The 24,732-nt window shown below is 40.6% G+C and overlaps 1 protein-coding gene across 6 annotated transcripts in view; it reads right to left on the reverse strand.

Annotated features, from left to right (window-relative positions):
• The window catches only part of COL12A1 (collagen type XII alpha 1 chain), a 137,550-nt gene that overhangs the window by 93,578 nt on the left and 19,240 nt on the right, over nucleotides 1–24,732 (reverse strand). For 4 of the 6 annotated variants that reach the window (XM_044421608.1, XM_044421610.1, XM_044421609.1 and 1 more), the window contains exons 8-13: nucleotides 20,406–20,579; nucleotides 19,529–19,819; nucleotides 17,016–17,618; nucleotides 13,666–13,938; nucleotides 13,150–13,422; nucleotides 11,951–12,223 (exon numbers count right to left, since the gene is read on the reverse strand). The exons of 1 other annotated variant lie outside the window; for it this stretch is intronic. In XM_044421608.1, the coding sequence (XP_044277543.1) occupies nucleotides 11,951–12,223; nucleotides 13,150–13,422; nucleotides 13,666–13,938; nucleotides 17,016–17,618; nucleotides 19,529–19,819; nucleotides 20,406–20,579 (1,887 nt within the window). The remainder of the gene's footprint in view (nucleotides 1–11,950; nucleotides 12,224–13,149; nucleotides 13,423–13,665; nucleotides 13,939–17,015; nucleotides 17,619–19,528; nucleotides 19,820–20,405; nucleotides 20,580–24,732) is intronic. One more of the 6 variants, XM_044421613.1, reaches the window with a different exon arrangement.

Below are 24,732 nucleotides of genomic sequence, written 5' to 3' on the forward strand. Positions count from 1 at the left end.
ATAAAAGGCTTTACTTTCCATATTTTAATATAATATAAACACAGAGACCACTTTACATTGGCTACTTCACTTCTAGTCTCTGCCACAGCATGACTTCAGTATTAAAGTATCTGCAGATACAGTACATTTTCAGCAATTAACTCTGGAAGGCTATACCTAACAGTATGTATTGGAAACACTGCAAAATAATTGTACGTTTGAAATAATTATCAACTAAACGAGAATATACACTAGATAGTGGAATAAAGTAATTTATTTGTAATAAAGTATAATCTATGCCAATTACTAAAATATGTGAATTGAGGAAGCCAAAGATATTCTGAGCTATTAAACATACTATGTTTGTATTGAATAAAATAGCACTTTGGGTTTCCAAGGAAGCCACAAAGACTAAGTGGAAAATGTTGGCCTCAAGTTGCTGGGAAATGCTGACAAGACATCTTTGCTACTAAGAAAGAAAATGTGACTTTCATATATTCTCCTCCAGGAGAGAAAATGTATAATGTATTCACAGTGAATAACACCCTGATTCTAAATACATTTTGAATGTAAATGTCCCCTAAGTGCTAAGTAAATATTACGACACACAAGGTTTAACTTCAGTGTGCAAAGAGCAAATTAACAAATAAATGTATAACTACATCTATTACTGTGTATTTTTTTTCTTCACAAGAATTCTTCGAGACAACCAAAAAGAGATTATTTCTAAGAGTTACAGGCCAAATGTTTCCATTACTGATATTAGAGCTCCAAGGAAATGTGAGATGCACTATGGGACCGAATAAAACTTGTCCTGGAATTTGGTCCAGAATGAAACAACCCAGCTTACAGACAGGTGCCAACCACTGGAAGCATATTACTCTGATTCTGAAACAGTTCCAATGGCTTTCAGTTAGTTTCCCATCTGGGTAGATCATCAGATGAGTCTCTATTCTCAGTGCTCCTTCCTTCAGACGTAAAGAGGGCAATTATGAAAGGCACTGCAGTTTCATGCTTCCAAACAGTCTTTCCTGACCAGGACTCCTCCAGATGTGCTCGACTGCAACTCAGGAAACCGTAAGAACATGAGAAAAGCCATGCTGGATCAGACCAAAGGTCCATCTAGTCCAGTACTCCAGATACATGGTGACAGACCAGCTGCCCACAGGATCCCTCCAGCAGGGTGGGTGCAAGGCCTCCATCCACCCAAGCTCCTCAGCAACTGGTGTAAGCAGGCAGCCAGCACAAAGGCAGCAAGTAGTCTCCTCCTTCATAAATCTGTCCAGTCCCTCGCCACCCAAATCACCACTTCCCATGACTGCAAATTCATAGTTTAACTATACATTGTGTGGAGTACTCCTTTACTTTGTCCTAAACCTCCCACCAGTCAGTTTCATAGGATGACTCTGGATTGGAGTGTTAGGGGAGAGGAAGAAAAATCTCTCCCTCTCCCCTATCTCCACACCATACATTATTTTAAACATCTCCATCATGTCTTCTCTTCCTTGCCTTTTTTCTAAACTAAACAGTCCCATTTGCTGTAGCCACTTCTCACAGGGAAGTTGCTCCAGCCTCTTGATCATTTTTGTCACCCTCTCTGCATTTTTTCCAACTCAATAATGCCCATCCTTAGGAAAAGTGTCAAGAAATGAACGTAACATTCTAAGTGTGGTTGCACCAAAGAGAATAAGGGAGTAGAAGGGGAGTATGATCTTGGCAGTTCTATTCCATTCCTAATTATGCCTAGCATGGGGCTTGCCTTTTTTACAGCAGCTGCACAACGGGATGACATTTTCATCAAGCTGTCCACTACCACCCCAATACACTTCCTTGTTCAGTCACTGCTAGTTCAGATCTCATCATCCTGTCTTTGAAGGCGGGACTTCTTGCCCCAGCATGCATTTCACCCAGACCACAAGATGGGAGTTGCAATATAGCACATCTGGAGAGCACCAGATCAGGCATCCTGCGCGCCTGGATGATTACCAAAACGGTAAAAGGCTTTTCTGCTTCAGAGGACTTTTGGTCCAACTGGCTGATATTACTTTTACCTGTTTTGACACTGACATTGCTGCTTTGACATCCTTGTTGTTTGGCGTTTTCTAGCTGCTGTTTTGCTTACTTTGTTGCTGATGTTCAGTTTTTATTTATTTTAATTATAAATTGTCTTAACAGCCTATTTTGCTCAGAACATCAGCAGGTATAAAAGAGCATTCACTGGTGTTATCAACATGATAAGCAATTCCTTTGTCTGCAGCATACCACAATAAACAATTTATGTTGAATGACAGTGTTCAAGCTCTCCAGAAGCAACTGAAACTCCACCTTTCATGTACTGGAAATCATTAGTGTTTAATCTCTGCCAGAGCATAATGCACACTAGAATATGGAAACCATTTGGGGAGCTTTATAAAGGCCTAACTCCATCTAGATGTGAATGTTCCAAAATTCTATTTCCATGTCTACTGTTTCCATTATACTGAGCCACACACAATAACTTCATTTAAGTAGTTTTCCTATAATTCCTGGCTCTCGTCTTATTACTAGGAGACTCAAGGCTGATCCTAAAACATCAGACTATGAACAAGTTTAGCTACAAATGTTCCCTAGAATTAAATCCCTGTAAAGATCCCTTGAGGCACAAGCATAGATTTCCTTCACCGTGTCAGCAGAAATTCTGTAAGTTCGTTTGATTCAGCTAATTTCAAAGGATGGTTTAATAAATTAATTTCAAAGTATTAAGCAATAACTGCAAGCTAACCACAGCAATTGACCCTGATAAAGTCATTAACCTACTAATCACCTTAGATGTGTAACAAATAGTGCACGTTGTGCCAGCCAACAGTTTCCTACATTAAATGGGCTAAGTCAAAGCCAGTACTAACCTTTGCCCATTATTAGGATCACGACAGCCAGCAACTAATTAAATATACACAGGGTTTTGGCCATTCCTGTGCATCAAGACTACCATCTTTGGAAAAATACAGTACCTTTGAGAATTTCCACTGTGTTTTCTGGAGGCAGAAGAAAGAAAATAAACGTGGTGGCAATATCTCTGGAGAGTGCAAAACCTCCAGAAAGAGGAAGTCCATATAAAGCCACCAACCAGGCTACTTCTGCTTCCTTAATAGCTCCTTGTCTCTTTATTAATTCTGTTTTAATACTATAGAACCCAAATTAACCAAGTCCAAAGCCAGCACTTTAACCCCTGCACCTCAACAGCTCTTTCCCCACTGCTCTTCATCACACTGTCCTTTACAGTCCTACCTATGTTACTCTTCCCCTTCTTTCAAGTGCAACCCAAAGCATAATTACCTGAGAATAAGCCCCATTAAATATACTAGGAACTTCAGAAAAATAAACATGCATAGGAGTACATCTGCAATCTCTTTATACCTGTTTTCTCCTGCTCTGCCAATTATGGCAAAACATGGATATAGTGATGACTTAGGCAAATTAATGTATCAATCTGTCCTCACTCTGTGTCATAGTGCACCTGCAAATCACAAAAACTATGGCAAAGGCATCTCCTTGACATAACTAAAACAAAACAAGAAACTCATTTCCTGACATTACTTACTACTGTCCACAGGCTAGGAACATGGATTTCAAAAGAGAAAGGGGGAGACTAACACCCCTAAGAAGCTTACAGGGAAGAATAGATCATTACACCAATGATTCCCTGTGCAGACAATGAACTAAAAGGCCTCTAGGCTGATTAGCACCTTGTCCCATTAACTAATCAAGGCACATTCTGGAAAGGTGCCAGGAAGTATATTCTCTGGAAACAAGATGCACCTCTCACTGCTGGTGCCAACATTTATTTAAAAAGCACTCACAGAATTAAGACAGAAATTGGCAGGTCCAGTGCCTGAATTTAGACGTTACTCTTATGCTAGTTGTTAACGCCATTTATGTTATGTGGAAATTCTACTCTGCACAAAGCTTAAGATCGACTTATATCCAACAAAAGCTGTAAATATGCATAATGTCGGACATCATGCAGATCAGGCCACAGCATCCAGACTCCATTTGTTTCCGGTTTGTGCCAGTTCTCACCTCTCCAGTCTTGCACTGCTTATTTATTCATTTGATTTACATCTCACCTATTTTTCTTTCAAAGAACTCAGAGTGCCTTACATCATTCTTCTCCTCTCAATCTTATTCTCACAACAAGAACCCTGTGAGGTGGGTTGGGCTGAGGGTCTGTGACAGGCCCAGTGTCATGCTGTTGGCTCCATGGATGACTGGGGACTAGAACCCAGATCATCTGAGTCCCAGTCCCACAGCCTTAACCACTACACCACACTGGCTCTCTTGAAGAGACTGCTTGAGAGTAGATGGTGGTAACCATGGGATCAGAGGAACAGGCGCATCTTGCACACATGTGAGAATGGTTTTGATGTAGGATTCTCCCATGGCATATGATTCCTGCTTTGCTATTCTTTGCTTTTCTTTTTTGCTTGCTTCTTGTACCCCTGTGTTTTCCTGCTTCCTGGTACAATGAAACACCAGGAGAGACAATCATGCACTAAGTGTTAGGGCTTATGTGTAGCCACACATTCAACTGACAATGAAAACGTCATAACTGTTTGATTTATAGCACAATCAGATATATGCCTATTTAGAAGCCTCATCCACTGAGTTGAATGAAACTTAGCGCCAATTAAAAATAATTAGAATTGTAGCCTTAGGTTGTTGCATGAGGACCCATATGAAGTGTCCAGAATAGTTGATAAGGGTTTAACCCATTAGAGAAAATGCAATATGGACATAAAGTGAAAACAATTCCCTTATTACATAATATTCCAAAAGTTATGCAATAAACCATTCTATTCTAGAAGCATTTAGAAGAAGCCAGTTACAGTTTTCATGTGGAGCAGATCACTTCCTCTATGATGATATGTTTTTTCCTAGAAATATGGCATTCCCACAGAATGGACAAGTGACATGATTGTTTAACAATTGGCAAATGTCTCCTAAAAATGTCAGTATCCAAAAAACTAAGAATGTATAATTTTAAATAATGCATGAGACAGCACTAAATCTCCTGGGCAGACACAAAGTCTCTTTGTATGCTGCAAGCACTTTGCAACTCAAAACATGTGCCTAGCGCTCCTATGTTATGCTAAAAACTTCATTGTAAGGAAATGTCACTGGCATTGGTACTAACTCAGGCTGTAGGAGGATCTCTATCTCTTAAACATTTCTAAGTTAACTGTGGGCACTTCTGAAAAATCCTTCTAAGGAGAAGATATGCTATCTATTGTTTTTGCCGCTTTTACACACCTTTGCACAATTGTGAAGAAACATTTCATCATCATCAAATGGGGAAAGATAGTGTTTAGACTTATGAATACTTACAACTTCTGATTAAATAACTCAACTGAAAATGAAATATGAGGTAAACCATACTTCACTAGGCCTCAAACCTCTGCAAAGTTTACAGAGCATGGTGGCTTGTCTGCTAACAAAAGCCTTGGTTACACTTGTTCAGGAGCACTGTACCTTTGGCCCTTTGCTACACCAAAAGAAAATTCCTGATCTCAACTGAGCGCCCCACATTAGTAGTAGTAGTAATAGAAATAAAAGAGAACAGCTACTAGACACACATTTTAAGTAATGTCTGCTGTTTTGGCTCAGAATGTTCCTGATACTTGGACTGATAAAGGGCTTGAATGGACTAAGCCGATTGCTGCTCATGGGGGGGGGGGGGTGCTGTCATTCTAAAATAACTTTTATTGGCCCTTGGGTAAAGAACAATAAAAGGCAGCCTTGTGAGGTGGCCACATCTTATCGGCCAAAAGTTGTAAGTGGCTCAGAATAAACAGACCTGAAACAGCAATGTCAGGGGCCCATCAGTAGAAGGTGGAAACCTGGGCAGGTTGTATGTATGTATTAGATTTATATCCTACCTATTCCTTTTTAAATGAACTCACAGTGGCTTACATCATTCTTGTCCTGGTGCTTTCAATGTTATCCCTACAAGAAGAACCCTGTGAGGGAGGACTGGGCTGAGAGTTTGCAACTGGCCCAAAGACACTCAATTGGCTCCATGGCCGAGCATGGGTCAGAACGCAGATCGCCTGGTGGGCTAGCTAAACCCATTTCTGTACAGGGATAACCTGGCTTCAGTAACCTATGCTCTGGTAATCTCTAAATTAGATTACTGCAATGCACTCTATGTCGGGCTGCTCTTAAAATGCTGAGTTAGGAAGCCAGATTAATAACTAGGACCAGTACGTCCAGTTTGGGCTTACTTCCACTGCTGGAGTGTGGGCCCATTTCAAGGTGCTGGTTTTAAACTATAGAGCCTTGGGACTACCATGACTTGAAGCTACAACACCTGTGGAGCACCTTTCCCAACCACAATCCATGCAGACACTGCATTCAGCCTCTGAGAACCTACTCTGAGGGAAGGTTGGTGGATGAAAACAAGGGGAGAGGTAGCTCTGTGGTAGCTCCCCATCTTTGGAACAACCTCCTCACTGTTGCCTGCTTGGTGCCAACCAGGTCATCCTTTCAGACCACAGTTAAGACAGCCTGTTATCCATCTAGCGAGCCCAAGAGGACTATGAGTGCTGAATACAAGTTTAATACATTAATAAGGCTTTTAAATATTTACTTGGCTGCCCACAAGTTTGAAGGGATAACCCATCCCAGGTATTTTTCTATTTACTAAGTCATTTTTTTCTGTATGTCTTAGCTGTTTAAAAATGTTTAGTGCTAACCCTGATTTTACATTATTTGTATTGAATTTTTCTGTTTTGTTTTTATGGACTGTTGTAAACTGCCCAGAAAGCTTCAGCTATGGGCTGGTATAGAAATAAAATTAATAAATAAACAAGTACAAATAATACAATAAACCAAATAGGAACAAGTCAGCTTTTACCTACCTAGGTCATTCCTTAAACAATAATAGTGAATTGCTGGATTGTGCCAAGTTCAGAATTTGATTCACTTATTTGTAAATCAATCATTAAATTTCTCGCTGAATTGTTCTGAATAACAAATGGTAAACAAGCTCTGCTTCTCAAGCATATATGTAATGTCATGGGAACAGTGCTAGGAGATTCTTTTTTTCCAGGCAGAGCAGAATTGTCAAGTTTGAGAGAATAACTATATAGATGACAGTTTGTAGCACCTGCACTATTTGCCAGACCTAGAAGTACATTTATCTTTCTTTCAAAATTACAGAAAAAAGCAACCCTATATTCAGTTCAAACTAATCTATTTAGCAGGCAGCATACAGCATGTTCCTGTCATTTGACATTATACCTCAAGGCAAACAAGAAAGTTTTTGCCAGATCTGCTCTTACCACCTCCTCTCCATGGGAAAAAGAGATTAGAAAAACAGTAGCTCACAGAAACATTTGACTGTTAGCCATTTACTGGGTTTCCACTCATTGCAATTGCTGGGTTTACCATTATGTCTTATTTCTAGTGTATGACCCATGGGTTTGGCTCAGATTCTGTTAAAAAAAATCAAATGGAAAAGCTCAAGGGGGGTTGTGGCTTAGGAAGAACAATGAGGTGAAATATCCAATTTCTCTTTTAAGCTGACTGTGCCATAATGTGCAGTTGATCTAGCATCACCAAAAGTAATGAAAAGCAGTAACAGGCCAGAGGAAAATCAGGAAGGCATTTATTACAGGGCATCTGTTATCAAAGAAAATCCTATACTTTATTAACAGAGTCATAGAGCTGCTTAAACCATGGGTGGGTGTAAAGTAAAATGAACTCCACTGGTGGACCACTGACCAATTTGTGGTAGACCACCTCATCTCTGCTCATTGCTGGATTCCTGCAAAGAATGTTGGACTCCTCAGACTTCATCTGATTTCCATCAAGGTACTTCTTTAGTTGTTAAGCAAGAATGCATATTTAAGATTACTTAACACCATTGTTCTTTAAAAGACCCTGACTGTACACTTTTGCATCATAAAATTAAATGCAATAGTGGACTGTGGCGATTCTATGTAAAATGTGAACCATGGCAAGACTGAAGATGCCCACCAGTAAGTTAAGTTATCCTTCCAACTTCTAGGAGCCTTTAACTCCCAAACGATTAGCAGCTTCCAGGTGACAGAATATACTTGGGCTTGAGAAAAAAGTTAGGACCAGGATGGTTAGATGAAGAATGGAGACAGACACATGAGATCCTGGATTATATGGTTAATCTGGTGATATACATTTGTGACTCTCCACAGGATCAGTGCAGAGGTCTGAAACACGAAACATCACACCTATGAAGCTATGCCCCTGCCCATAATTTGCCATGAAGGCAGGAACGCTATTTCAAAGTGAAGGGAAAGATCACTCAGAGTGGCAGAGGTTAAGCTTCAAAGGTAAGAAGGTATATAAATACTCAGCTAGCCCACTCCCCAAACATCCCCTGCTCATTATGCTAAACACATCAACAAAAAAAGTCTTTCTGGAGTTGGGAAGGAACCAGGACTGGGACAGTAGTGGACTCTCTTTCCACTCCATGCCCTAATCCTGACGAATCGACCCATACATATCAAGCTGCTATTTGCACTAGGAGGACCCACAACAGGAATGAAATAGTTAAATTCCACATTCCTGCCCACTGTGGACATGTTGTTCCACTTCCCAGCTATTTGTTTTAAAATCCAACCATGTCAAATGCAATAACACATTTAAAGAAACAAGTAGTTTGGTCCTACAGTTCTACATATACCATTTTATTTGTCATCAACAAGAGCCAACTAACCCTCAAAGTTTTAAAAAGAGGGCAGCCAGGTGTGTTTTTTACAGTGAAGCAAGCATGTCAATCATTCTCTTTGCCCAGAAAGTTTAGCCCTCATGGTACAGATAAGCTAGCTGGGTTCACAGAAATGTTTGGCAAAAATACAGGAAACACAGATTCTAGCCAAGGCTCAAAGGCCTCCCTGTGTATATTTTATTTATTTATTTTATTTATTTTTCAATTTATATCCTGCCTTTTTCCTACAAAGGGCTCAAAGCAGCTTACATCATTCTCCTCCTCCATCTTATCCCCACAACAACCCTATAAGGTAGGTTGGGCTGAGAGTCTGTGACTGGCCCAAAGTCACCCAGTTGGCTCCATGGCTGAGCCGGGACTAGAACCCAGATCGTCTGAGTCCCAGTCCCATGCTCTTAACCACTACACCACACTGGCTCTCATTTTCAGAATTAACAGCACAGCCCCTATACATGTCTAGTCAGAAGGAGAGCCTATTGAATTGAGTGGGGCTTAGTCTGAGGAAAGGGAGCATGGGATTTCAGCCTAAATGTAAAATATCCTTCTTTTTCACGCCTCATAATAGCCAGATACAGGTGGCCCTGAGGAATAAGCATGCCTGAGTTGAGAGCTGAGACAGGGAATGTCCCTCCCTGCTTCATAAATGGCAACCCCGCTAATTGTGCATCTCTTTTACTCGTAACTCAAGAACTTAATGGAAACTTGTTCCTAACTTCATCACTATGACTCTCATAAGTTATTTCTCATGAACGCGCATTTTAAAAATTGGCTCCTTGTGACAATGAATCTCATTCTTACTTATATTCTCCAAGTATTTTTTGCTTTCCGCCCCTTGTTCTTCCAAGTGTAGCTTGTAATTTTGTTCTGTTTCACACAATAAAGCTACAGTTCTTTCATCCCACCCATAGAAGCCAGCTTGCTCTAAGAGTATTTGGGGTGGGTTGGAGAGAGAACCTGTTCCATGTCTGTATTGCTAAATTTTAATCGTGACAAGTTAGAAACACTGCCTTGTCTCCTCTGGCAGTCCACATATCATTTTTGTGCACAGAATTGCATTCATTTCTTCTCATAAAATAGCCCAAGAGCAAAAGTTTCTCAGGAGCGCCAAAAATTCATCTTATACATATCAGCAAAGTTTTCTTATCCAACTGTAGAATAAACACATTCCAGAGGATAAGCATTTTTTAAAAAATATATACATAGAAATTATAGAAATCATCACTTCTGCCACTGAAACAAACAGAATGGATTCCCAAATTATGGAACATTCTTTTAACAGTTAACAAATCAAGGTAAGCATTGTACATGAGAAAATGATAATTTCTGGCAAGTTGTGTAGCCCTTGATCATATCTTTGGTGCATGACCAAACAAGCATTAATTTACATAGAAGAATCTGTAATTATGTATGCCTTAGCTGTAAAACTGAATTTTCACATTAAGCAAAGATATAAAACAAAATTAAGTGCAGAAAGAAAAGGGAGGGCAGAGTTTTGAACAGGGTTAGAAATCATTATTCTTGCGTGTATTAAAAGTTGAAGCAATAATGAAAAGAAATTCAGAAATTATTGTGGTAAATAGCTGTTGTTTTAATGTATTGTGACAGGGATCCAAATTGTTGTGTGCCATCTAACACGGACAAAGGGAGATGGTGGACTCCCTCCCAGTAGCAGTCCCCTGTGCTCCTTGAAGATGCCCCTGAGTTTAAGGATATTCTTGCACAAAAATACATGAGCTGTAATCAGAAACTGCCCACTCCCTACTTCATGCATCATGCATGGCACTATTCTGTGAACACACACAGATTTCTTTGGATCCCAGCATATGACCTAAATGAACAGATTTTTTTTACTACGGTATTAGATGCAGCACAAAAACTCAGTAGAGCAACCTGGTTTTGTTACAGGGGTGTGTTCATTTCTTTGTTTGTTGTTAATTGCTATTGTGACAGGATCTTTTAAGAGAAGTATTAAATAGTTATGCTCTAAATCCTTACAACAAGACATATATGGAATTCTCCAGACAGTTGCATTTTTTGCTTCTCTATGTTCTTATCACAGGCTGGAGTGGCATATGGAAGCAGCCCTTTGGGATAGTCTCCAGAGCCTCTGATTCCATAAAGTGGGAGTATAAGAAACAGCCCTCTGTAAATAGGAACTTAATATTTAGTAGGGGAGTTGGCTGCAACTGCCGTTTTCCACATCTGCAATGCAGACAAATGAGTAGAAGAGGGTACTTTGTGGAAGCCAAGTAAGTTTCTTTCCTAAAATTTTCTTTTCCGTCCATATTTGCCCTCCTGCCCCTTGAGATCAGCAGCAGAGGCTCTCCTCTGGGAGCCTTCCGTGAAAGATAACAGGAAGCAAAGTACCCGGAGGAGGACCTTCTCTGCAGTGGCACCCCACTTATGGAATGCGCTCCCCAGAGAGGTCTGCCTGGCGCCATCGTTATTTGTTTTTTGGCGCCAGGCCAAGACTTTTTTCTGGAGTCCCAGAAACTGGCCATGGAAAAATATTCCTAAATCTCCTAGTGATGTAATCCAAAAATTAATCATGTTACAGAGTTTACACAAAATAAAATCTAGGAAAATTATCATTTCTTTCCTTTAGTAAATTTGGATAGTCTGTATACTACCTTAGTACTACTACTGCTGTTTAGTGCCTGGTTCATGCATAGTGCTAACCCATGGTTTATTTAATCCATGGGTTGTTGAATTCTTGGTTGTTCTGATATGCAAACCTAGCCACAGTAAAACATGGTTTGTTAGCTATGAACAAAAAGAACTCTTTTTTTTTCTTTTTGCTGAGTTCTGAACTCTGGATTACCTAATCCATGGGTTGTCATTATATGCGACCTCAGAACCGTAAGTTGTTCATGAGTTTTTTGCCAGAGTATAGAGGTGCTGAGTGAGCATGTTAACAAATGCCAGTTGTTCTATATACCAGTCCTTTCTCAAGCATATTTGGGATACTGGGAGGGAGGTGGCAACAGAGAAAGGAATCAAAGAATCCAAAGTTTGAGGGGGAAAAAGTTTGTTTGTTTGCCATGGGTATGGCAACAAACCATGGGTTAGCAATGAGTTAGATAAACTACAGTAAAGCATTATATGCAAACCAGGTTTGATTCTTGGCTACTAAGAAACCTTTGCTACCAACCAGCAGGGGGATATGCATTCACAAAACATCTTTGGTTATACCAATCATAATTTGTGAAATCCAGCTGTTAGTACCTTCAATTGTGTCGCCTTGTCCAAGAAGAGCATCCCCTGCGCCAGATGCATAAAGGGCAGTCACAGATAAATCATATCTTGTCCCTGGCTCCAAGTTTCTGAGAACTGTAGTGGTAGTTTCTCCACTTAAGGTTGCTTCTTTCGTTTCACCTCCCGTCACTGGAGTATATGTTACAAGGTATCGCTGTACTTTGCCAGGTGCTGATCTCCAAGTCAATTTCAGTGAGGATGTTGTAGGATCTAAAACTTCCAAGTCTCTTGGCCTTCCCAGGACTGTAGATAATACAAAGGACATTACAGAAATTGGACTTCGTTGTCTTTAAGGTATCTGTGGCAATTAAGTATGACGGGACCAATATTTAGAAATGTAAGCGACTGACACAGGATAGTATTTCAGTATGGGCAAACAAATCAGGACAACTATCTAATGTGGTTTGAAAGCTGGAGGTTGCTACCCTGTTTCCCCGAAAATAAGACCTAACCAGAAAAGAAGCCCTAGCATGATTTTTCAGGATGCTCATAACATAAGCCCTACCCGCAAAATAAGCCCCAGTTAAGATCATCAGCCAGACAGACCCATTTAATACGTCTGTTGCAACACAATTTGGGGTTTGAAGAGTTATGATGATGTTCCTGAAGAAGATGACATGACTGTATTTGAATAAATGTAGATTTTTGTACATGACTTAATGTAGATTTTTGTTCATGAATGAATGTAGATTGTTGTACATGAAAAAATAAGACATCATCTGAAAATAAGCCCTAGTGTGTCTTTTGGAGCAAAAATTAATATAAGACTCAGGCTTATTTTTGGAGAAACACGATGCTTCAGTGAGAGCCAAAGAAACAATGGCATTTTTCAGGGGGAAGATGGCCTTTGGAATGAAATCTAAGTGATACCAAAAATCAGTATATCTAACAAGAAAGGCATCACTAGGCAAAGAACGTGGCTGAGGCTTTGCTGCGCTGCTAAGGGTAGCAAGACACTTCTGTTCTTCATTGTGAGACTGACAAAGCTAAACCCAGTTCACACAACAAAGGCTTTACATGCGAAGGTGTAGAGTATGCATGCTGCCAAAACAGACACTGATTCATGTATCAGGATACCAGCTGAATTTACCATGCTTCTTATTGCCTACTACCATAATGTCCTATGTGAGAATGTCCTTCATGCAGCAAGCATTATACCATATGCCTACCTTCTTCCGTTTTTCCATGACCATTCAATGAATTTCCAGCCCCAGACTGGTACTCAGGAGTAACAGAGACTTCATATCTTGTATCTGGTTTTAGATTCTGCAGTGTTGTTGCTCTTTCATTTGCTGAGACAGCAATTTCTCTTCTCGCCCCACCAGTAACTGGCCTATACGAAATTCTGTATCTGAGAACATTCCCTGGAGCAGGTGACCATCCAACTTTAAAACTATCAGTTGTTTCGTCAGTTACTCTTAAGTTTCGTGGTGATCCCCTGACTATAAAAGAAATAAATGCAAATCATTCAATGTTTGTTTATCTTATAGGAAAGAAACCACCCAATACCAAAATATTGGGTGGTTTGGCTCGGGACTTAAATATCTAAAGAAGTTCTCCCTACATCAGCCTCCCTCTGCCACAAGATCTTCTTCATTCTGGGAATATTAAGTGTGACACATGCATTGGGCCTCTATTTTGTTCTTCAGGAGAAAGGAACAGAAGCAGGACAATAGCAGTGATACCTTCTAAAGTTGTTTCTTCTCCATCCAAGGTGGGCCCATCACCATCTTCATATTCTGCAATCACGCTGACAGCATAGGTGGTTTTCGGTAGTAAATTAGTAAGGACTGTGTTAGTAACTGGAGCTGGTACAGACATAATGAATTCCTCTCCTTCAACAGCCACTTTATACTTGACAAGGTAAGACAAGACATCAGCTCCTGCTGGAGACCAGCTAACTCTGAAACTGTAAGAATCCACTTCGGAAAACTCCAGATTACTTGCAGGTAAGTAAGCTGTCGAAAATAAAAATCTAGTCAGCAAATCATGAGCTGATAAAACTTCAGTAAATATGCTGAAAAAATAACAGGATGCTGATTTGCTTGTCTTGTTCACCAGGCTATCTAAAGCCTAAAAGCATATATGAAGTAGTCTTTCGCTGACACAGATCAGAAATTCCAACTATTTCTAGCTTTCCGGCGTTCCATGACAAAAGCTGCTGATTCTACAGATTTGAAATCTCAAGTCGCATAGTCAAGTTGGAAATATCCCCTTGTTTACTCCATGAATGCTGAATAATAGCAATGCTATGTCCTTACTCAGAACTATGCAGACTTGCCATTACTAGGAAACTATGTCAAAAGTAAAGTTAACATGGTTTTTATTCTTTCATCTATCCACCCACCAAAAAGAACCTTGAAATGAAGATGATTTAAAGAACATTCACAAGCCCTTTCTGCCTTTCACATTGTTCCACTGGCTTTGTTCAAATACAATGATTCCCCCAAATCAATACTACTAGACTATTAATCATTAGTCGGGCAGTGAGGTTGTTTAAAAGCACAAATTAGACAAAATATCAGACAGTGGGCAAGATCTAAAGAATATGCTTGTCATTACATTTAGGAGACACAGCAGTCAATAAACTAGACAATTAACTATTACGTGAAGCTCCCATCTTCACCCAAGTATAACTCAGTCTAGTGCCATCTACTGACTAAAGCACATAAGCAGACTATCCACACAATGCTCCGCACATGAACAGGTACTTTACACACAACCATGCCTGGCCTAAGCTTATGTAGATGTTGCTGGGGGACATCTGCACTGACTGGAACACCAGGTAACACACGAGGGATGCATTCAATAAAAATCACCACCACAGAATTGGGATTTGGAATCAATTCTTTCATTTCTTTTCTGTCAAGTAAGATATGCAGTATTGTAAGGGTCACTGAGAAGCAAATAGTTTTGAGCTAAACCAACAACAAAAAACATTCCGCCAATCATGACATAGTGCCAGCAGCCATATTTGTTGTTCATGTATTTGCTTCATTTTTACATACACGAATAAGGTGGACTTGCCTAATTTAGGAAAGTGCCTGGTTCAGATTTTACCTCTGCTGTACACATAGCGGGTAGTCATCATTATTTTCTCTCAAGTCTTAGTTCCAATATGTGAACAATCATACGAATACGCCATGCAGCAATGCTGCAGGTTTTAGATCAAAACACTGTAACAACTCTAAAGTGATCTAGAAACTAACATCCTTGTTGGTGCTCTATCCAAGATCTGTACTGGGAATGGATTATGTCACTGGGTAAATACACTACATTTAGGATGCAATCTTATTCATGTTTAACAGGGGAAAGCCCTACAATTACAGCTGAAGCATACTGGGAGTTGTACAATTTTATCTGTCTAGACATGCATAAGAGTCCACCATTAGTTAATCTGAAAGATTAATTCTGGTATAAGCAACTTCTTTTTTCCCCTTTTTTTGAAGGAAACCACAACTGTATGTCCCATCTGATTGGCAGTGAAAACCCTGACCTGACCCCATCTGTTTTCTCTTCAGCAAATCTGACCACACTGTGTCCAGGCTCTCTGCAGTTGCAAGATGTAGAAACAGTCTCTATTTGTACATACTTAGACCTAGCATTCAAAGAAATTTGAAGGCACTAGATACTACACTAAGAACTATTACCCACTTTCCATGGAATACAACCTTGGAAGTTCCTTTCCTAGAGAAATTGGCTTGAATCCTAACTGACACTCCATCTGTGGGAGTAGCAGGGTCCCTCTCACAGCACACTCCCAACCATGGCAAGAGTGGAGGTGATTCAAACCAATCTCCATTCACCATGCAGTCCCTTGTGTTCCTTCAAAATTGGTTCTGGAGATCAATGGGATGCTAGTGTAGTGTAGAATAGTGCAGGAGCAGCTGATAAGAGAACTAGGAAGAACCGCCCCCTTCCGATGGTAAAATGTTCCACTGTGGTGAATGGAAAGAGCCCTTCAGTTCACAGGAAGTTAGTCAGCATCCAAGTTGTTTAGTCTGCAATAATGGTTTTTAGCTGGAAAGCTACCTTTGTACAACTGCCTGGGACAGATAGGCTGGGTGCCCCCCTCCATTGGAAAGAGGGCCGCCTACCCCGTAGACCTGACCACATAAAATTCCACAGGCATAAATATACCACTGGTATGTTTCCTACATTTGGTAAGCCCCAAAACAGAGCATTCCAAGGGCAGGCAGACTGCCTTTGGACATACTGGATCCAAAATTCTTCTGTTTCCTTGAGAAGGACTCAGTTAGCACCCTCAGCTACAACAGCCTGAAGCTGGTCAAGCAAATTTCTTCCCCATTGCTTTCAATGAGGGATTATTTTATTTAAAAGTTCACAGATTGAAAAGCCCAGCAAAGCCTCTCTGTACACAATATGCCTACTCTGGTCAACCCAAAGCAGAAGATCCACTATTTCATCGCCCTTCCACTTACACTCCCCTTCCTGTTAGACTACTTAGGATGGCTTGGTCAGATTCTGTCTTCTAGGGGCTTTCACTACTTTAGACAATTCAAAAGAAGCACTATCAAGAGATATGATCAAAGTTGAACACTTTCAAACCAAATTGTTTTCAAGGGTACAGTTAAGCATCTGTTTCCCACTGAAACCAGCAAGATCTAGTAGCATTTAACATCATTTTGGTCATTATATAAAATATTGTATCAATAGGACTAGAGTCCAAAGTACAACTTAAAACAAGAAAAGCAAGAATGACAACAACACTAAATAGGTTTTACTATTATTTTTTTCCTTTTCATTACACACTTATTTAATTAAGCTTAATTTTGGATCTAAATGTTTCCCAATAACAAAATGGCAAATTGGCATTAGAGATGTAAACATCAAAACTGACTTGTAAGATCTTGTTAGCTTTTAGTTTTTTCTAAAAATATTATTTGGCCCTCTTTTACTATGAGTGTGGCCATTACCCTTTGAGTGGCAGTAAATAATACATGTAGTAACATTTGGCCCAGATACTTTCATAAACATTTCCCCCATAAATTTCTAAATGGCAAAGACTACTTACATTTCCTCTTAATCTTTTGAAGTTCCTGTTCAATTCGTAAGCAAACAGACTGTGTGAGTTCAAAGGATATTCTCTGAAAAGCATCGAAGTCTTCTACTGTGTACACATGGGTTTCCGTCGGTGGTGTAGCAATTGCTTCCAATTCTGACCGTACTGCATCCTTAACACCAACTGCAAATATCTCTACATCCGAGTTCCTCAGCTTTATAGCAGGCTCAGTAAAAGTATCTGATGATTTCCCATCAGTAATCAGAATCATGACTCTTGGGACGTTCTCTCTTGCACCTTTGCTTGTAACAAAGACTTTTTCCCTTACATAGGTCATTGCTTTGCCAGTGTTTGTAGATCCACCTCTGTATGGGAAAGTGTTAATAGCTTGAATTATGTCTTCAATTCTGTTGTATCTGTTCAAAGTAAACTCAGTATGAGGATCCCTGCTGTACTGGACAAGGCTGATTTGGACTTTGTTAGGTGAAATCTCAAAGCTTTTAACTAGCACTTCCAAAAATGCTCTCACTTTAACAAAATTGGCAATGCCGATACTGTAGGAGCCATCAACCAGAAACACAATATCAGCTTTTACATCCACACCTTGTGAGCATTCTGCAAAATGAAAGGAGAAGAATGTTTGTTTATTTTTAAATTTATAGGATGCTGAATAACTGACAAGACTCTCTAAGCAGCATACAACAATAAAATACAAGACAAAACATTATCATTCCAAGTAATTAAAAATAGCATTTCTACTACCCTTTAAATCATTTAGGACATGTCACATCATCATGATCTGCATCAGTCCCCAAACTGTAAGGGTGCTGGCACAAAAAGATAGTGCTTTGCCTGTTGAGTTCATGCGTGAGGCAAGGTCTGACCCAGCAATCATGCTTCACCACTAAGCCACACAAGCTCTGATATCTGCTACTAAATGGGCAGCCATACTGCTCCTGTATTTCTGAAAACAGGAAGTTAGTTGTGCTATTCTGATTAAAAAACCAATATTGCTAACAAAAACAACTTCCTGGTCTAATCAGCAGCCTGTACAGTCTGCTAACCCTATATGATTACCACCATGGTGGCAATCTGGAAGCTGACAGAGGGCCCCCAAGTTCTGGAACCTCTGAAACTGCTACTGGTCTCTTTGTTTGAATGGCCAATGTTTCTGGAGGAGTGAATTCTAGTGGTATTAGTAACTTTAAAAAACTGGCCTCTTTTCACTAGGTATGATGGGATACCCACATGCATCTACCAGGCCTGCTACACAATGTGTGATACAGCAATTTGATTTGTGGAATCCTCCCCACTTTTGAGGTGGAAAGACCACACAAATTGTTTGCTCATATGTTCTCACCACTCTTTATTCTCTAGGCATCACCAGAGGCTAGCAGCATTTTTGTATCCTCACACTACTTATACAGAAGCCACTTCAAATGTATGAATTGACTGATCCTGTTCGGACAAATCTGTATTATTAATAGTACATTGTGAGCTTACAATAGAAGACCACATGACTGTTGAAAATTTTAAATAATTCTTCAAAAATGCACACTATACAATCACTTTAAAGACATTTTCATATTTAAAAGAATAGTTCTTTACTTTCATTCTATTTTTCTAATAAAAATATCCAAAAAGGAACATACTTCTAGGTATTCAATAATTCTTGGTCATCCTTCTGCAACCCATATAATTTTTCAGTGTAGGCATCCATGTCGCATTCCTCAATTTACGTATCCGTTCTACTGCTGAGATACATTTTCGATTGGGATGCACATGGATGAACATGCAGCATTCTCTTCACTGGCTTTTGCTCTCATGTATGAAGGGCAACATGCAATGGGCTCCTATACACATTTTCACAGGAGTGTGTCCTATTGAATTTAGTGAGAATTCCGTTCACTATAAAGGTGCATAGAATGTCACTTATACCACTATTGCCAAATCCAAAAGATTTTCCATTGACTTACCTGAAAGAAATAGCTATGGAGGAATTCAAACTATCTGAACAAACAAAAGGTCACTTCGTTCAAATATTCCAGTTTGGCTAGCACAAACCTTTGGGTATGCTGGAGGTAGCTTTTGCTTCCCAATAAAATAACAACTTAGGGATGTAGGAAGCTTCCTTATGCCAGGGTCAGGCTATTACTATATGCAGACTATTTGTACAGGGCTGCCTACTCTAAGCACTAGTGGCTGGGTATTTGTTGATTTTATACTGTAATGGCCGCCCAGAGAATATGTTGCTAAGGAATTTTAGCTATTTAGAAATTTAACATTGTCCTTTACTGAAACTAGACTTTCTCAGTAATATAACTTTCCCTAACCTGCTGCCTCCAGGCATGATGGACTTCAGCTTCCATCATCCCCAGCCTCCAAGGCCAGTGGTCAGGCATGATGGGAGTTACTGTCCAAAAACATCAGAAGAGCACCAGGTTGGAAAAAGCTGCAGGCATTTTGCTTTTAGTATAATTCCACCACAAACATATGATAGTTCATTTTGCCAGCCAATGACTTACCCACTTGAACCTTCACCGGTTGTGTTTTTTCCATTATAGTCACTGGCTCACTGGCAGTCAGTTCTTTCATCGCATACACACTGACTTGGTATTCTGTGTCCGCAGAAAGATCTTTTACATTGACAGCAGTAGTCTGAGGCCCTACACTTAGAGACTGTTGCTTGGCACCGGCTATCATTGGAATGAGGTCCACCTTGTACCCAGTTATCTCACTAGGAGAAGGATACCAAGTGAGCCTAATTGATCTTGAGGAGACCTGTGTGGCTGCAAGGTTTGAAGGAGGTTCTATAGCTGAAAAATTAAAACAAAAAATCAGCTACACACATGCTTTTCAAAAGCAAAGAGATCAGCAGCTAACTTTTAGAACAGATATAAGTTGCATTTCTCTAAAAGCAGGCCCCCAGTTCATACAGCAGACTCCTTTACCGACTGAGTTAAGTCCCAAAATAGTTTACAGGGTAGCATGAGGTAATTCAAGCTATCTGAATAAACAAAAGGTCATTCCCTTCAACTATTCCCGTTTCACTTGCACAAACCCTTGAGTATACTGGAGATGGCTTTTGCATTCCAGTAAGAAACAGTTTAGGAATGTAGGAAGCCAGGGCCAGACTATTAGTAAATTGCTGCCTATTCTAACCAGTAGTGGCTCTCCAGGGACTTTGGCAGAGGTCTTCCGTATCACCTGCTACCTTACCCTGTTTAACCGGAGATGCCAGCTTTGGACTGAGCCTGGGAAACTTTGCATGCAAAGAATGTGCTTTACCACTGAGCTACAGCATTTACCCTCCCTAAACATCCCCCCTAAAAACTGACATCATCACCATGATTGGACGAATGTCTATACAATGATGAAATTAGCTGTGAATCTTTTTCTTACCTTCTTCTCCACTGATCAGCTCACCCAGTTGTTCATCAACCCCTGAGCACACCTGTGAAACGATTTCGTTCTGTATATCCACAATGCCATCAAAGTTAGCCACATTAAAAACATGCTTCAGCGAGGGCTGAGAAGCAATTAACTTCAGCTCTTTGGCATCTGCAGCTTTGACCCCTTAAAACAGAAGGTACAACATGTGGGTCAATAACGTACCAGTGCTGCAGGGAACCACTGTTATATCTGTGGGTCTCTATAAACCTATTGAGGGAGGCGATTGGAAGCCTCTCAGGGAGTACCAATGGTCATGGAGGCATAGAAGTTTTGGAGGGAGGCATGCCTGGGATAGGGTCCACCTCTGCCTTCCCACATAAGGTTGTGATAGTAAGACCATTCAAAACACCAATCAACCCTGAGACAGAGCCTAAGAACAAGAGAAGAGCCATGCTGGATCAGACCATGAGTCTACCTAGTCTAGCACTGTGTCTCCACAGATGCTGGCTAGTTGCTGGTGGAACACGAACAGGCAGAACATCAGCGAATAGCAGTTTCCTGCTCATGCACCTAGAAATTAAAGTCATGCTGCTTCTGGTACTGGAAGAAGCTTACAGTTATTGGGACCAGTGATGGCTGTATGCTATAGCCATTGATGCACTAACATTCTCTTCCATGAGTTTTTCTAATCCCCTTTTGTTTTATTTATTTATTTGGGTAATTTTTACCCAGTCCAATACCCAGTGGGTCTCAGGATGGCTTTTAAAGCCATCCAAACTGATGGCCATCACAACATCATGTGGTAGCAAGCTCCATATTTAAGGAGGCACAGAATCAACAAGTTCTACCATTTATCTGTCTTGAATTACCTACCATTCAGTTTCTTTGGATGACCCAATAGTGTTATGAGAGCTGGCAAAAAATATCCCCATATGTACTTTCTTGACACCACATATAACTTTATCAGCCTCTATCATGCCCTGCTTAACCTCTTTTCTAAGCTTGTTGCTGTAGTTAGTTACGAAGTCGTGGCCGACCCATTGTGACCCCATGGACAAGATTCCTGCAGGCCTTCCTTTCCTCCACCATCCCCCAGAGTCCACTTAAGCTCATGCCGACTGCTTCAGTGACTCCATCCAGCCAACTCATCCTCTGCCGTCCCCTTCTTCTTTTGCCATCTATTGTTCCCAGCATTAGGCTCTTCTACAGAGAGTCCTTCCTTCTCATTAGGTGGCCAAAGTATTTGAGTTTCATCTTCAGTATCTGGCCTTCTAAAGAGCAGTCAGGGTTGATCTTCTCTAGGACTGACCGGCTTGATCACCTTGCAGTCCAAGGGACTCACAGGAGTCTCCTCCACCACCACAATTCAAAGGCCTCAATCCTTCGGCGCTCAGCCTTCCTTATGGTCCAGCTTTCACAGCCATACATTGAAACTAGGAAAACCATAGCCTTGACTATACGCACTTTTGTCGGCAGGGTAACATCTCTGCTTTTTAGTATGCTGTCTAGATTTGCCATAGCTTTCCTTCCAAGGAGCAAGCATCTTTTAATATCTTGGCTGCAGTCCCCATCTGGGGTGATCTTGGAGCCCAGGAAAATGAAATCTGTCATTACCTCCATTTCTTCCCCATCTATTTGCCAGGAGGAGAGAGGACCGGATGCCATGATCTTAGTTTTCTTAATGCTGAGTTTCAAGCCAACTTTTGCACTCTCCTCTTTTACCCTCATTAAGAGGCTCTTTAGTTTCTCTTCACTTTCTGCCATTAGAGTGGTATCATCTGCATATCTGAGGTTGTTGATATTTCTCCCGGCTTGTGATTCCAACTTGTGATTCATGTAGCCCCACCTTTCTCATGATGTGCTCTGCATATAAGTTAAATAGTCAGGGAGACAGTGCACAGCCTTGCCAAACTCCTTTCTCAATTTTGAACCAATCAGTGGTTCCATGTCCAGTTCTCACTGTTGCTTTTTGATCTGCATATAGGTTTCTGAAGAGACAAATAAGATGGTTTGGTACTCCCATCTCTTTAAGAACTTGCCACAATTTGTTCTGATTCACACAAAGGCTTTAGCATAATCAATGAAGCAGAAGTAGACATTTTTCTGAAACTCCCTAGCTTTCTCCAGGATCCCTCCCTAGCTTTCTCCAGTGTATGTTGGCAATTTGACCTCTAGTTCCTCTGACTCTTCGAAATCCTGCCTGTACTTCTGGTAGTTCGCAGTCCACATACTGCTGGAGCCTAGCTTGTAGGATTTTAAGCATCACTTTGCTAGCATGTGAAATGAGTGCAATGGTGCTTTAGTTTGAACATCCCTTGGCATTGCCCTTCTTTGGGATCATAATGTAAACTGACCTTTTCCAATCCTGTGGCCACTTTTGAGTTTTCTAAATTTGCTGGCATATTGAATGTAGCACTTTAACTGTATCGTCTTTTGGGATTTTGAATAGCTCAGCTGGAACACTGTCACCTCCACTAGCTTTGTTGTTGCTCAGACTTCCTAAGGCCCATTTGACTTCAGATTCCAGGATGTCTGGCTCGAGGTCAGTGACCACCCCATCGTGGTTATCAGGGACGTTAAGCTCTTTCTTGTATAGTTCTTGTGTAATCTTGCCACCTCTTCTTAATCTCTTCTGCCTCTGTTTGGTCCCTGCCATTTTGGCCCTTTATCATGCCCATCTTTGCATGAACTGTTCCCGTCATATCTCCAATTTTCTTGAAAAAATCTCTGGTCCTCCCTGTTCTATTGTTTTCTTCAATTTCTTTGCACTGTTCATTGAAGAAGGCATTATTATCTCTTCTAGCTATTCTCTGGAATTCTGCATTCAATTGGGTGTATCTTTCTCTTACTCCCTTGCCTTTCGTTTCTCTTCTTTCCTCAGATATTTATAAAGCTTCCTCAGACAGCCATTTTGCTTTCTTGCATTTCTTTTTCTTTGGAATGGTTTTAGTAGCTACCTCCGGTACAATGTTGCGAACTTCAGTCCATAGTTCTTCAGGCACTCTGTATATCAGATCTAATTCCTTAAATCTATTTGTCACCTCTACTGTATATTCATCGGGAATATGATTTAGGTCATACCTGAGTGGCCTAGTGCTTTCCCCTACTTTCTTCAATTTAAGCCTAAATTTTGCAACAAAACGCTCATGATCTGAGCCACGGTCAGCTCCTGGTCTAGTTTTTACTGACTGTATAGAGCTTCTCCATCTTTGGCTGCAGAGTACATAGTCAATCTGATTTCTGTGTTGACCGTCTGGTGAAGTCCATGTGTAGAGTTGTCTCTTGGGTTGTTGGAAAAGAGTGTTTGCTATGACCATCGTATTCTCTTGACAAAATTCTACCAGCCTGAGCCCTGATTCATTTTGTACTCCAAGGCCAAACTTGCCTGTTATTCTGGTTATCTTTTGGCTTCCTACTTTAGCATTCCAATTCCCTACGATGATAAGGACATCATTTTTTGGTGTTAATTCTAGAAGGTGTTGTAGGCCTTCATAGAAATGGTCAACTTCAGCCCCTTCGGCACCAGTGGATGCGGCATAGACTTGGACTACTGTGATGTTGAATGGTTTGCCTTGGATTTGAACTGAGATCTTTCTGTCATTGTGGAGACTGTATCCCAGTATTGCTTTTCCTACTCTTTTATTGACTATGAAGGCTATTCCATTTCTTCTGAGAGATTCTTGCCTGCAGTAGTATACCTGATGGTCATCTGAATTAAATTCACCCATTCCTGTCCATTTTAGTTCACTGATTCCTAAGATGTCGATGTTCAGTTTTGTCATCTCTCGTTTGACCACATCCAGCTTGCCTTGATTCATGGATCTTACATTCCAGGTTCCTATGGAGTATAGATCTTTACAGCATCGGACTCTCCTTTCACCACCAGATACATCTGCAACTGAGTGTCCTTTTGGCTTTGACCCAGTCACTTCATTCTTTCTGGTGCTAATAGAACTAGCCCTCTGCTCTTTCTCAGTAGCATATTGGACACCTTCCGAACTGAGGGGCTCATCTTCTGGCATCATATCTCTTTGCCTTTTGGTACTGTCCATGGGGTTTTCATGGCAAAGATACTGGAGTGGGTTGCCATTTCCTTCTCCAGTGGATCGCGTTTTGTCAGAGCTCTCTGCTATGACCTGTCCGTCTTGGGTGGCCCTGCACGGCATAGCTCATAGCTTCATTGAGCTACGCAAGCCCCTTCACCACGACAAGGCAGGGATCCATGAAAGACATCATAACTTTTCTTCCTTGAGTTGCACCAGTCTTTTGAACATTTTGGTTTCCCTTTTCTACACCTTTTCCAGCTGTATAGCATCCTTTTTGAGGTACAATGACC

Source organism: Varanus komodoensis, unplaced genomic scaffold (genome assembly GCF_004798865.1).
Source record: "Varanus komodoensis strain SLA01 unplaced genomic scaffold, ASM479886v1 scaffold12, whole genome shotgun sequence".
NCBI classification, from domain to species: Eukaryota; Metazoa; Chordata; class Lepidosauria; order Squamata; family Varanidae; genus Varanus; species Varanus komodoensis.